This window comes from Ursus americanus, chromosome 14 (genome assembly GCF_024610735.1).
Source record: "Ursus americanus isolate L20-20 chromosome 14, mUrsAme1.1.p, whole genome shotgun sequence".
In the NCBI taxonomy this organism is placed as follows: Eukaryota; Metazoa; Chordata; class Mammalia; order Carnivora; family Ursidae; genus Ursus; species Ursus americanus.
The window spans coordinates 55,017,167-55,031,486 of record NC_142140.1 but is presented as its reverse complement, the minus strand read 5'-3'; the positions used below and the strand labels follow the sequence as shown (position 1 = coordinate 55,031,486).

Sequence of the window (14,320 nt, the reverse complement as noted above, 5' to 3'; positions counted from 1 at the left end):
CTATCTGGATGACATGTGTGCCAAGAGAAATGGCCATCTAAATCCCTGATTCCACTGCAGAGCTGTTCAGATGTTTCCATACTGGTTGCCCATACACACAACTGAAGTGCGCAATACCTGCAATTTGTGTAAACCTCACAAAGGGTGATGTACCCGCCACTGACCTAAACACTTCACAGATACCTTGTCCATCCACCTAGCTGCCCTTTGAAGTCAGTACTATTATTACCTCCAACTAGCTGATGGGGAAGCTGAGGCACAGAGAGATTTAGCAGTTGGCCTCACTATAAAGTGGGGGAGCCAGGGTTTAGACCCCAGCAGCTGGCTCTTGATCTGTGCTCTTGACTACGTCATCGCCTTTCTGCCTCTAACCACGATGCTCTCTGTCCTGTTTGCCACGGTGGCCAGGAATGGAGCATCAGTCAGAGGAACCTGAGGCCAACAGGTCCCAGTCTCCATTTCTACTGTTTTGGATAGATCTTAGACCTCCCAGTTTTCCAGACCCACACTCAGTCACTGCAGTATCTTGAAGATCTGGGCTCAAATCCTGCTTTTGTGTCATCCCAGCTGTGTGACTTTGGGCAAATGACTTCACCTCTCTGAGCCTTTATTTCCCCCACTGGAAAACAATGAGCATAATACCATAAAGATGCAGTGAGAATTTACCTGACACCCCTATTCCAAGCTATCATCTACCATCCCTCTCATTTGCCATGTTGCTTCTTTAAAAGGGGGGAAATGTTAATTTTTGTCTTAAATGGCTGTAACCTGAATTCACCAAAATACTCTTTCAGGGGGTCAAGAGTCCATCCTGCAGATGTGTTAAATGAGGGAGGATAATGGAAAGAGCCTCCCCTTCTGAACACGGCTACATCACTAGCAGTACCAAAGGCTGGGCTCCGAACACTGTCTATTCAATTCTTTATGTAACAGTTCATCTGAACTAAAATGTCTTTCTAACATGCTGATGCTTCAAACTCTATCACAACCTCACACTCATTGCAACAGCTATAATTAAAAAGAAAAAAGGGGGGAAAGGCAAAAACAAGTGTTAAGAATGTGGAGGAATCGGAACCCTTTATATTGCTAGTGGGAATATGAAATGGTGCAACCATTATGGAAAAGAACATGATGGTCCCTCAAAATATTCTGACACACGCTTCAACATGGAAGAACTTTGAAGACGTTATGCTCAGTGAAATAAGCCAGTCACAGTAGGACAAATACAGTAGGATACCACTTCTAGGATGTTCCTAGAAGAGTCCCGTCCACAGAGACAGAAAGTAGATGGTGGGAACCAGGGGCTGGGGGACGGGGTGGGGAGCTGGTGTTTCACGGGGACAGAATTCATTTCTTGCACGCACATCATCCAAAGGGGGGTGCATTTGAGAGGAAGGAATTGTCTGAACTCAGGACAGCAGGTTCCACAACGGATCGGGAAAGTTGCCTCAAAATTCACTTCTGGTGGTGTTAAGTATCACCTGTTAGTTAAAACAAATAAATTAAATGTGTGTGTGTGTGTGGTGATAGAAATTGCCAGCACTAGTGCTGAATATGTCACAGGAATATGGAAGTAAGTAGGCTTCATTTCCCAGGTGTGTCCAGATTTAATCCTGGTCAGAGTTTTTAACCAATTAATTAATTAATTAATTTTGTGTGCAATCTCATACATGTTTTTGGAAATGTTCATTTACTCAGCTATTTACGAGAATCCATGAACTTCCCCACCCCACCTTTATTGAGATGTAATTGACATTTAACATTGTGTGAGTTTAAGGTGTACAATGTGTTGATTTGATATACCTATATATTGTAAAACGATTACCATTAAAAATAGAATAACCAGGGGCGCCTGGGTGACTCAGTGGGTTACGCATCTGCCTTCGGGGTCCTGAGATCAAGCCCCAAGTTCGGCTCCCTGCTCAGCAGGGAATCTGCTTCTCCCTCTTCCCCTCCCCCTCCTCATGCTTTCTCTCTCAAATAAATAAATAAAATCTTTTTTAAAAATAGAATTACCATATGATCTGGCAATCCCAATTCTGGGTATATACCCAAGAGAATTGAAAGCAGGGACTTGAAGAGTTATTTGCACAACCAGGTGCATGGCAGCATTAGTCACAATAGCTAAAACATGAAAGCAATCCAAGTGTCCCTTGACAGATGAATGGGTAAGCAAACTGTGGTATATACACACAATGGAATATTATTTAGCCTTAAAAACGAAGGAAATTCCCTAGTTCTGCCTGTCCCTCTTATCTTACAGAAAGCTCCTTTTTGGATCCCACAGAGCCCCGGCCCACCAAGGGGAAGCAGAAGAAATCCCTAGAGGGAAGGCGGACACCCCTTTCATCACCACCACCGTGTGGTAGAGAGAAGGAAGGGAAATCAGAGAAGGCTTTCAAGGAGAGGTGGTGTCTTGCCCAGATTTGAAGAAGCAAATTCCTGCTCTGTGGGAATGGGGCAGGGAGACCGTTCCAGCTATCCGGAAGAGCAGAAGGGTCAAAGAGCACTAGAGGGATGTCTGTGTCTCTCCTTGCCCCGCCCCCCACCCCAGGCAGGCTTCTGTTTCCCTTAGTAAACCAGGAAAGCCACACCAGCTAGGTGACCACCTTCCGATTAATATTCTAAGGGTTAATATTTTAAATTAATTTTAAGATTAAATTCTAAGGAGGGCTGTGACTAGCTCTCCCTTACTGCACTATGAAGAGCTTCAAAAGGAAGCACCAAGAGAAGGATTCTTGGGTCTTACTGGGCTCTGGGTCAGGGAGCTGGATCAGAGGTCTCTCCTCAGGCACCCTCTAGCCTCCTCCTCCAAATTTGCCACTTTGGGGGAATCCAGAATAGATGAGTATTTGGGCGCTTTCTGGGGCAGGGAGGAGCTCATCCTCATCCCCTCCCCTGCATTGTGAAATCTTCTGAAGGGGACAGCAGGCAGGGTGATGTCACAGACCACTGGCCAGGCCCCTCTCCCTGCCTCTGCCTGCCCCTGGCCGGCCTCGGTCCTTTCCCCTCACACCCCTGCACCCCAGAGAAAAGCGGTCAGCCTCGCCAAGCAGCTTACCCAGCTGCGTGCAGCCATGGATGCAAATCGGTCCAGTTGCGCAAAGCCCCAGCCCTCCCCAAAGGCCTCCAGGCCTGGCGTGAACCCCAACTCAATCCTGGTGAACAAGACCCTGCAGCAGGAGCCCCCCAGCATGGTGGGCGACAGGTTGCCACCAAAGACCGGCGCGGTGGTCATCGACATGGGCACGGGCACCTGTAAGGTGGGCTTCGCGGGGCACGCCCGGCCCACCTACACCGTGGCCACCATCGTGGGCTGCCAGCCCAAGAAGCCGGCCACCAGTGGGCAGCCGGTGCTGGAAACTTTCATTGGCGAGGCCGCCCGCACACGCCCAGAGCTGACCCTGGTGCAGCCGGTGCGGAACGGCATCGTGGTGGACTGGGACGCGGCCGAGCTCATCTGGCGCCACCTGCTGGAGCACGACCTCCGCGTGGCCACTCGGGACCACCCGCTGCTGTTCTCCGACCCGCCCTTCAGCCCCACCACCAACCGGGAGAAGCTGGTGGAGGTGGCCTTCGAATCGCTGTGCTCCCCTGCCATGTACGTGGCTTCCCAGTCGGTGCTGTCCGTCTATGCGCACGGGAGGATCAGTGGGCTGGTGGTGGACACCGGCCACGGGGTCACCTACACGGTGCCCGTCTTTCAGGGCTACAACCTGCCCCACGCCACGGAGCGCCTGGACCTGGCGGGCACGCACCTGACCGCCTTCCTGGCGGAGATGCTGCTCGGCTCGGGCTTGACGCTGGGCCAGCAGGACCTGGACACGGTAGAGAACATCAAACACCGCTACTGCTACGTGGCCGCCGACTTCCTCAAGGAGCAGGCCCGGCCGGAGCAGGAGTACCAGCAGACCCTGAAGCTGCCCGACGGGCGGACGGTCACGTTGGGCAAGGAGCTGTTCCAGTGCCCGGAGCTGCTGTTCAGCCCCCCCGAGATGCCGGGGCTGGTGCCTGTGGGTGTCCCCACTATGGCCAGACAGAGCCTTCACAAGGTGCCCCTGGAGGTGCGGGCCGACGTGGCCCAGAACGTGCTGCTCTGCGGGGGCTCCTCGCTCTTCCAGGGGTTCGAGGGCCGCTTCCGGGCCGAGCTGCTGCGCAGTCTGCCCCCCGAGGCCCACGTGGTGGTGGCGGCGCAACCCACCAGAAACTTCTCGGTGTGGATCGGGGGCTCCATCCTGGCCTCGTTGCGCGCCTTCCAGTCCTGCTGGGTCCTGCGGGAGCAGTATGAGGAGCAGGGGCCCCACATAGTGTACCGCAAGTGCTACTGACCCCGGGCGGCGGCGTGGGGGCGGGCAGTAAAGCTTCTGGTACCCAGTCGGCTCTGTCCTGCCTTACCCCAGGGCCCAGCCCCGTCCACTCCTGGACTCACCACCCAGACTCGCTTTGGGTTCTGACCCCACCAAAACCTACCTCCCAGACATCCTGATTCTGCCCTGCCCTGACTCACCTCCCAGGATCCAACCCCAGAGACACCCAGCTCCAACTCCCAAAACCCACCTTCCCCGCGATCAACCCACAACACACCACCCTGTCCTACCGCTGTCAAATCCACCTCCCAGGATCCCTCCCCAAAAGCACTCTCAGGCTGGGACCTCTTGCCAAGGCCACCTGCAAGACATCCCCAGATTCTCATCCCCTAATCTCACCTCAGTGATCTAAACCTCCCCCAAGTTTCCCCACGGCTCTAAGCCCCCAGTGCACTCCCTCACTGTCCCTCAAGAACCCTTGCCCATTTCCATGACTGCTCCTCCCCAAGGAACTTGCACCAGGTGCTCCAACCCTCCTTCCCAGAAGCTCTCCATGAGTGCTCCAACCCCTAAGTGCACCCTCAGAATCTTCCCCTATTTCTAATCCCCCTAAACATACCCCCAAGAGCCACTTGCCAAGACACCCCTAGTTCAAGTACCCCAAATCCATCCCCTCAGTGGTTTCCCCTGTCTGCTTATCCAAAGTTCTCCTATACCCTGATATTCTGAGCATCTCCCCACAAGCGCCAAAACTTCATATCCGCCACAAAGACCCAGGTTGTGATCCTCAAGGGTCTCCCCTAAATGGCCCATTAAAGGATCCTCCAGTGCCAAAAGCCCATCCCCCAAATTCCACCGTCCCCCATAACTCTGCTGTCCCTGCATGATTTGTTCTCCTAGACTCATCCCTTCCATCCCACACCCACGCCCTATACATACCCCCCACAAAGAACAGTATGTTTGAATCCCCAGGCCCCCAGGACAGCCCCACTGCCCTCAGCTCACCTCCTTGCTCTGTGTCTTCTGCATGGCCTGCCTTACAATGCACCTCCTGTCCCCTTTCCTCAGCCCTTCAAACCCTCCCAGGAAGGTTCCAGTCCCCAGGACCATCCCATGATCCTCACCCCACTAATCCCTAGGCCCTCTCCTGTGTCCTGACCCCCCAACTCCCTTCCCAAAAACACTCTTCTAGGGTTGCCCCATGATGGACACCCAGGACATTCTACCCCAGTGTTTTCAGACTCCCCAGAAACCCACCCCCATAATCAGCCCCCCCCCAGGGCCCCATCCCATTAGTTGAGACACCAATAGCCAGTGACATTCCTGAGGGCTGCCCAGCCTACCATGACCCCGGGACAGATACCCCAGATGGGGGCTCAACCTGGATACTGGTTCCCTCCTGCCCCCCACACAGGTCCCCACGGAGGCTGGACATTCTCCCCACAAGGCATCCTGGGTCCTCTCTCCTTCCTCCAACCTTGTCCTTGGCTACCCTGAGCCCCTGCTGGAGGGGCTCTGCCTTCACACCATCCAGCACAACCTAAAGAATGCCAGGAACCCCAGCCTGCAGCCTGGACACGTCCTCCCAGCTTATCAGTGAAACAGGCACAAGCTGCCAGAGCTCGTCTGTGTCCACACTGGGTCCTCGTCTCCCTCCGTCCAAGGAAACATTCATTCATACACCCAATCGGTCAGTATTTACTGAGCTTCTCTGTCTCTGTCTCCCTGAGTCTCTCTAACTCTATTCTTGGTTTTTATTTGCTCACTTGGATACCGCTCTCTCTCTCTCCCTCTCTCCCTCTCTTTCCCCTCCCTTGTTCCCTCCCTCCTCTGTCTGACTCACCTGCCAGCACTCTTCTTATGCAGGAATTTTCAGGAGGGGGAACTCATTTATTTGTGGGACACTGAGACCACCACCCCCTCTCCATCCCAGCATCTGCCATCAGACAATGCAGGTCAGCAAGAGCCCTAGTTATCCCCACCCACCGTGTCCCACTGTGTCCTGGAGACTAGACAGGGGCTCCGGTCCCATTCCTGGCCAGTGAGTGGTCCTCAGCTGTGGGGACGGCCCCCTAGTCAATCCAGGATCTCCAGATCCCAAACATTCGGTGTTGGAGCCCCTTGCCTCACCTCCTCGCCAGGCAGGTAGCCTCAACCGGTAGCCTAGGCAAGAACCCCCAGGAGGTTACAGGTAGTGAGGCGGAACTTCTCACTTTTCCCACAAGGGGGCACCACCTCCAAGCTCAAGGCACTGCGAATGCCATCACATTTAGAATCGCAAAGACTGCAGCAAGCCAGTCCTCCCCAGACCTCAAGCGAGACCCACCCCACACAGTGGTGTCAGGGCACTGCCAGCCACACTCATAGAAGGGATGTGGGACAGGCTGGGTCTCTGATGGTACAGGAAGTGAGGAGGATGCAGACAACCCCCCCCCCACTTCTGGGCTGCTGGGTGGACTCTCATTTAGATCAGGCTGAGGTCCCCCAACCTTCCCTGATGCAGAAATTTCCTCTACAACCCTTGTGACATGTGCCCCTCCCTTTTGCATACTCCCAGGGACAGGGAGCACACTACCTCAAGCCTAGTGTTAGAAATCTCACCTCCTCCCTGGAGTTGTAGGTAAACCTCTGCACTCTCTCCCTGGCACCCCTGCCCCCCAGCGGAGCACTGAGAGCACCAGAGACCCCTCCCCGTGCCCACACACATCCCTGGAGTCCGCTCTTCCGTGTGGATCAGGGGCCCCATCCTGGCACAGGCTGTGTGCATTCCTGTCCTGGGTCCTGTGACAGCAATACAAGGAGCTGGGCCTCCATGACATGTACTGCAAAAGTAGGGTTTAAGGAGACATGTGTGTACCAAGTTGACACGAGGGGGACCTGTGATGGTTAATTTTGTGTGTCAAATTGGCTGGGCAATGGTACCCAGATGTTCGATTAAACACCATTCTAGATGTTGCTATGAAGGTATTTTTTAAAGATTTATTCATTTATTTGAGAGAGGGGTGGGAGAGAGAAACTCAAGCAGACTCCACCTGAGCGTGGAGCCCGACGCAGGGCTCTATTCCACAGCCCTGAGATCACGAGCTGAGCCTAAATCAAGAGTCAGATGCTTAACCGACTGAGCCACCCAGGTGCCCCAGTGGAGGTATCTTTTTAGATGAGATTAAGATTTAAATCATAGACTTCGAGTAAAACATCATCCCCGCAGTGAGCCTCATCTATTCAGTTCAAGGCCTTCAGAGAACAAAACTAACCTCCCCCAAGAAAGAAGGAATTTTGCCAGAGGACTAACTTCAGGTTCAAACTGCAACTCTTCCTGGGCGTCCAGCCTTCCAGCCTAGCCTACAGATTCTGTGTCAACCTCCACAATCCCGTGGCCAATTCCTTAAAATAAATCTTTCACTTCATATGCATCTTCTTGGTTCTGTTTCTCTGGAGAACCCCAAGATACATGCCAAGCCCCCTTCCTACCTCAGGACTTTTGCACTTGCTATGCCCTGTACTCAGAGTGTTCCTTCTCACTTCCCATCTGATCAAAGGTAGCCCCTTTCTCAATACGACGCAAGGCCCAGAAGCCATAAAAGGAATGATTAAAGCAGTTGACTTCATGTAAACATCAAAAAAAAAAATCTGCCAAGTGAAAATCACCCTGAACAAAGTCAAGACAAATGACAATTTTTTTTAGGAAAACAAATGATACACAATTTTTAAATGAGAAATGGAGAAAGCTACAATTCATAACACAAAGGGAAGGGGCGCCTGGGTGGCATAGCGGTTAAGCGTCTGCCTTCGGCTCAGGGCGTGATCCCGGCGTTGTGGGATCGAGCTCCACATCAGGCTCCTCCGCTATGAGCCTGCTTCTTCCTCTCCCACTCCCCCTGCTTGTGTTCCCTCTCTTGCTGGCTGTCTCTATCTCTGTCGAATAAATAAAAAATAATAATAATAATAATAACACAAAGGGAAAATGTCTGTAATATGTCAAGAGCTCTTGGAAAGAATCAAGAAGAAAAATGCTACAACAGTTAGCAAAGGATATGAACCTTTAGCTCACAGAGAAAGAAAGGCAAATGGTCCTTTGACCCAAGAGAAGATACACAGTCTCATAAGGGAAATGAACATGAAAACTATACTGTGATACAATTTTTAACCCATCAGATTGGCAAAGATCAAAAGGCTCGAGAACGCCCATGTTGGCGAGGCTGTGGGGAAACTGGCATCCTCTTACCTCGATGATGAGGAAGGAAGCTGGCACAATTCCAATGCAGGACAAGTCTCAGTAACTACCTAAATGACAAATGCCACACCTTCTGGACCAACTATGGCCCTTCCAAGAATTTCTCCTTCAGAGACAATCACGCGTGTGCAAAATGAGGTGAATGCAGTTATCCCTTGTGCGTTGCAACGCTTAATGGTGGCAAAACGTGGGAAACAACATTTTGTGTTTCTGGTGTCGTGTGGCCATCTAGTACAGGTTAAATAAATCACCCTCGAACATAGAGGAATACTGCCCGACTGTCAAAAAGGAACCCCAGCGAGCTATGTTCACTGACACGAGGTGATTACCAACATCTATTTTGAGTGAAAAAAAGGCCCCAAAGGCTATGTTACTACCATTTATGGAAAAAAAAAAAAACAAGAATAAATGAGTATGTAGAGATTTGCTTGAAAATAGGCAGAATATCTCTGGAAGATTTCATGAGGAACCTGCATGGTGTTTGCTTCTAGAAAAGACTTTTCCAATGTCCCATCCTAAGGGGCAATCACTTTTAGACATTTTTTTCCTAACTGTCCCCCATGAGAGCTTAACAGCACAGATCAACTCTGTATCTGTTTGCATTTCTAAGTGTATCTATGCCTTATACACGAAAACACATTCCCCCCCCCCACACCCCCAACTAAATTTTACCTCCTTGGGGGCAATATCACCTCCACTTAGGGTTGATGCTCGTGGGAGGGTAACCTGGGCATCAAGACCAGAAGGGGACTTCCCACTGCCCCCCTTTGGAAGTATTAGAACTTTGAATCATGTTATTATTTTTTAAAAATATGAATGTTTCCTCTAAGGTCCTCTGGCATCCACCCAGAAATCTCCAGCAATGATCATCTGATTTGTTTGATCCTTGTTAAAAGGTGGCATCACCCCCTGGGGCATAAGTTCCAGGTCCCCTCGTGTGTCATGCACCCAGCATTCAATCGAGTCCAAGAGATACCTGTTGAATGACCGAACAAAGGAGCCAGGATTTCAGCTGAGCTTACAGGAATCCTACATAGGGGTCCCTCCCTCTCATTCTCTGGCATTGGAGTCAGACAGACATAATTCCAGTCATGCCTCCTCACATACTATATGACCATGGACTAGTGACCTAACGTTTCTGAGCCTCACTCAACATACCGGTGAAATGAAGTGATTATCAGTGCTCACTTCAGCGGGGAGCTTTATAAGGATTACGCACGACGCAGGTGCTCTAGGAACTATGGGAGGACACTTCTGAAATTGCCGTTGTCTTTGGGGCTGCAGGGTGGGGGTGTTTCACATTTACTCTAGGTATTAACGTATCGTTAGAAAGTTCTACAGTATGAATGCCTCCATAAAAATAATTTCTTAAAACCATTTCGAGTAATGCATTAAATGAACTTAACATGCTCAGTACACAGTAGGGGCCAAATAGATGGCTGCTGTTTCAACTAGAGTGTGCCAAAGACAGACCCCAAGTCCTCCATCCAGTGAGCCAGCTGGCCACCGAGGACCCAGAGACCCTCCTCCAAGGGTTTGAGCAAAAAGAGGATCCACCCAGTCACTGCCAGGGCCTCACCCCGGGTCTGTTCTTTGGGGTCCAGACCCTCTGCTCTTTGGGGGACCCAGGGGAGGATGTATTTGGAGGAGGTGGGGTCATCCCACCAGGCAAAGTACAGACCGGGCGGGATCAGGGTGAGGCCGGCAAGGGACACGGGGCCGAAAGGCAGCATCAGTGCTTTGTGTTTTAAAACGTGACAGCTTTGTTCATCAGGGTATTATTTGGCATGAATTTTTTTTTTAAATATTGCATTGAAGGGCGCCTGGGTGGCTCAGTCACTTAAGCGTCCAACTCTCGGTTTCAACTCAGGTCATGATCTCCGGGTCATGGGACCAAGCCCCGTGGCAGGCTCCGCGCTCAGCATGGAGTCTGCTTGAGATTCTCCCCTGCTCCCCCTGTCCCTCCCCCTGCTTGTGCACTCTCTCACTCTCTCTCTCTAAAATAAAATAAATAAATAAAATCTTTTTTAAAAATTGCATTGAGGGGTGCCTGGGTGGCTCAGTTGGTTAAGTGCCTGCCTTTGGCTCAGGTCATGATCCCAGTGTCCTGGGATCGAGCCCCATGTCGGGCTCTCTGCTCAGCGGGGAGCCTGCTTCTCCCTCTGCCTGCTGCTCCCCCTGCTTGTGCGCTCTCTCTCTCTGTCAAATAAAAAAATAAAATCTTTTAAAAAATTAAAATAAATAAAAATAAAAATTGCATTGATGCCAGGGGCTGGGGGAGGGAGGAATGGAGAGTGACTTAAGGGGTATGGTTTATTTTGGGGTGATGGAATGTTCTGGAACTAGATAGTAGTGATGGTTGCACAGCCTTGAATGTACTGACTGCCACGAACCGGTACATTTTCAAAAGGTGAGCCTTGGGGTACGGGAGACAATCTCAATGTAAAACACTGCTTCTAACGATGTTTACCTTATAAGACCTAGGGATCTAGCATGCAGCATATGAATCCAGAGAGCAATATCGTATCATAATCACCACACTTTCTGAGAGACTAGAAAACCACTGAAAAGAAATGATAATTATAGAACCCAAGGGAGGAGCTAATTCAGACTACAATAGCAATCATATTACAATATATAAATATATCAAATATGGTACACCTTGAATTTACACAATGTTATATGTCAAACACGGGTCAATTAAAATAAGAAACATTATGTACTTTGATTACTGAGATTTCGGGTGCCCCCTTAAATTTTGCTCAGACGAATGCCTCACTTGCCATGTCCTAATCCCAGCCTTGTGGACGGAGACACCATGGAGGTGGTGAGGGGCTGAGAATGCCTGTCAGCTTGCGTGAGGCTGGCCCAGGAAGGAGAGACCGGAAGATCGGGCTCCTGAAGACCGCGGCCGCAGAGCCTGCTTCCCACGGAAACCAGGAAATCACACACACCCCTGCCCCCACCCACACTGGGGCACCTGCAGCTGCTGGGCCCACCCTCACCCTGGCACAGAAGAATTAAACCCAGCGCTGGGGGAGGAAAAGTGTAATTCCCAATAGACAGGGATTTCTGGCTTGAGCAGAACCTTTCATACACACTCACACCTATAACCTCACCCTCACCTGTCACCTGGGGCATCCTGAAACTTTGCACGGACAGATGGGGCTGCCAGATGTGGGGAAGAAAAGGGAAGGAGGGCTGGGCTGGGTGACAGGGTTCAAGATAAGTTGCTAATTGATTCCCCCAAAATGCAACTGATGCCTGGCTAACCAAGCCACTGGACGGTGAGTGGAGAAGGTGCAGCCAGCCCAACTGGTTGGCTGCTACCCGAAAAGGGGCTCATCTTACCTCCTGGGCCTTTCTCTCCACCCCCTTTTCCCCAGCCCCATGCCTCCCACATAGGCCAGTTTGCCACCCTCTCCACCCCATGGGCACCCAACATCCCCACCTTCCCCTTCAAGTCTGCCTTCCTACCTCAAACCTCAGGACTCTCTTCTGCCAGAAGCAAATCTAACCATGTCCCTCTCCTGCTCAATACCCTTTGCTGGTTCCCCAGAGCCCTGGAGCTAAAGGATTTTCCCAGAACCCCACTGACAGCTGGACCAAAGCCCTGCTAACCCCGTAGGGCCCCCCACTGCACTCCCCAATGCATTCCATTCCCGCATTCCTCAGCACTTCCCCACCCACCTCAGGGCCTTTGCACGAGCTGTCCCCTCCACCCAGAACACTTTCTTTCCTCCTCTTCCCTTAGTTGATGCCTATCCCCGCTTCAGATCTCACCTCTGGGAAACCCTGTGTGACCACTCAGGTGGGTCAGGCCCACCAGCACCAGGCTTCAGTCCAACCTAACATTTATCAGGCTTTTACATTCTATCTGCATGTGTGACCCAACCATGTTGGCCTCTCCCAGCAGACTATGATTCCAGGAAGTAACTGGAACTGGCAATGCAGTAGGTCCTCAGCCACACTTACCTGCTGGTGATATCAGAACTTTCTGCCCAGCAGAAAAAACAGACAATAAGTGCAAACAGAAAGAAGAATTTCAGTTGGTGAAAAATGCCCTGAAGGAAATGCAGCAGGGCGGTGTGACTGGTGATCACAGGGGATCTGAGAAGATGAGGGAAGAGCATTCCAGGCAGAGGGAACCACAAGGGTAAACGCCTGGAGGCAGGACCAGCTCAGTGTGTTTGAGGAGCACAGTAGAGTGAGTGAGGGGGAGAGAGGAGGAGGTGAGAGCAGGGAGGGGATGGGGCACGTGGTGAGGGCCTTAGAGGCTATGACAATATTGAACTTTACCCAAACTTTGTGACCTTAGAAAACAGAGGAGGTTAGGGAATCCCCCCACCCTTTGTGTTCTGGGAAACTGCCTACTGCAAGGAACACCCTCCCATATGACTTAGATCAGACTCCGGATGCTCCCTGTGATGGTTCATTTGATGTGTCAACAGGGTGCCCAGATACGGCCAAACATGATTCCAGGGGTGTCTGTGAGGCGAGGGTGTTTGGGGATGAGAGCGACATTTAAATCAGTAGGATGCATAAAGCAGATTGCCCTCCCGAATATGGGTGGGCCTCATCCAATCGGTTGAGGGTCTGAATAGAACAAAACAATGACCCTCCTCAGAATAAGAGAGACTTCTACCTGCCTGATAGCCCTCAAACTGGCTTACTGGCTTTGGTTCAGCCTTCGGACTCGAACTGAGACCCAGCTCCTCCTGAGTCTCAAGCCTGCTGATTCACCCTGCAGACCTCAAGTCTTGACAGCCTCCATAATCACATGAACTAACTCCTTATAATAAAGATATATACCAGGCTATAGATATCTCTCTAGATAGACATAGAAATCGATGCTTATCTGTCTATAGATCTATCTAGATAGTTATCTGTAGCCTGGCATACATATATCTATCTATATCTACTTATAGATTTCTAATAGATAAAATATATGTATACACACACGGAGACATTAAAGACATATAATGTATAAAGATACCTGTAAATATCTATAGATCTAGATATATCTCTATACATCTATAGGTATGTGTATTATATAAATATTATACAGATTACAGATCTATGTAGGGATAGATACCTATCCAGCTGTAGATATATGGAGAGATAGAACAATGGAGCCACAGACAGACACGTACATACATACAACATCTTATGGCATCCCATTGTTCCTGTCTCTCTGGAGAATCCCAATGCAAATGTCCTTGTTTATCTATGACAAGGCCAGATGCAGACCCTCCAAATTCTTACTTTGCCTCAGAAGTGATCAGCCGAAGTGCTTGTCCCCTCTGATCCATCAGAACACGATGCTTGTTAACCAAACTTTAGTTCAGCCCCTTTCCTTCCCCCAGGGCCCTGAGTTTAGGTGCTCCTCACCCGAGCCAGCAGACAGGCCTTCCAGAGAATAGGCTGGCCCCAGGGGGACACCCTCTGATCCGTCTCCCAACAAGCGGTCTCTCCATCCCACCTTCCCACACCTGGTTCTTGCCGGCCTTGTTCGCTCCTCTCTATAAAAGAAAACTGCTTTGTGCCGAAGTCTTGAGAGGCTTGCAGACCTCGTGGTCAGAGAGCTCACTCCCTTTCCTCTCCCTTGTCCTTTTGAACAAAGGCTCTTCTGCCCAAGCCCAGATGTGTGTTTCATTCACAGCTGCAGAGAAGGCCTTGGATTTTCTTTCTTTTTTTTTTTTTTTAAGATTTTATTTATTCATTCGACAGAGATAGAGACAGCCAGAGAGAGAGGGAACACAAGCAGAGGGAGTGGGAG

The 14,320-nt window shown here is 50.6% G+C and overlaps 1 protein-coding gene across 1 annotated transcript; it reads left to right on the top strand.

The window, feature by feature from the left end:
- Positions 1–3,077: 3,077 nt before the first annotated feature.
- On the top strand, positions 3,078–4,328 carry ACTL9 (actin like 9). Its single transcript, XM_045774299.2, has one exon. The coding sequence runs from the start codon at positions 3,078–3,080 to the stop codon at positions 4,326–4,328; it is 1,251 nt and encodes a 416-aa protein (XP_045630255.1).
- The last annotated feature ends 9,992 nt before the right edge of the window (positions 4,329–14,320 follow it).

What these genes read in the sequence shown, in the direction of transcription:
- ACTL9 (XM_045774299.2), top strand. Translation starts at nt 3,078, where the DNA reads ATGGATGCAAATCGGTCCAGTTGCGCAAAGCCCCAGCCCTCCCCAAAG.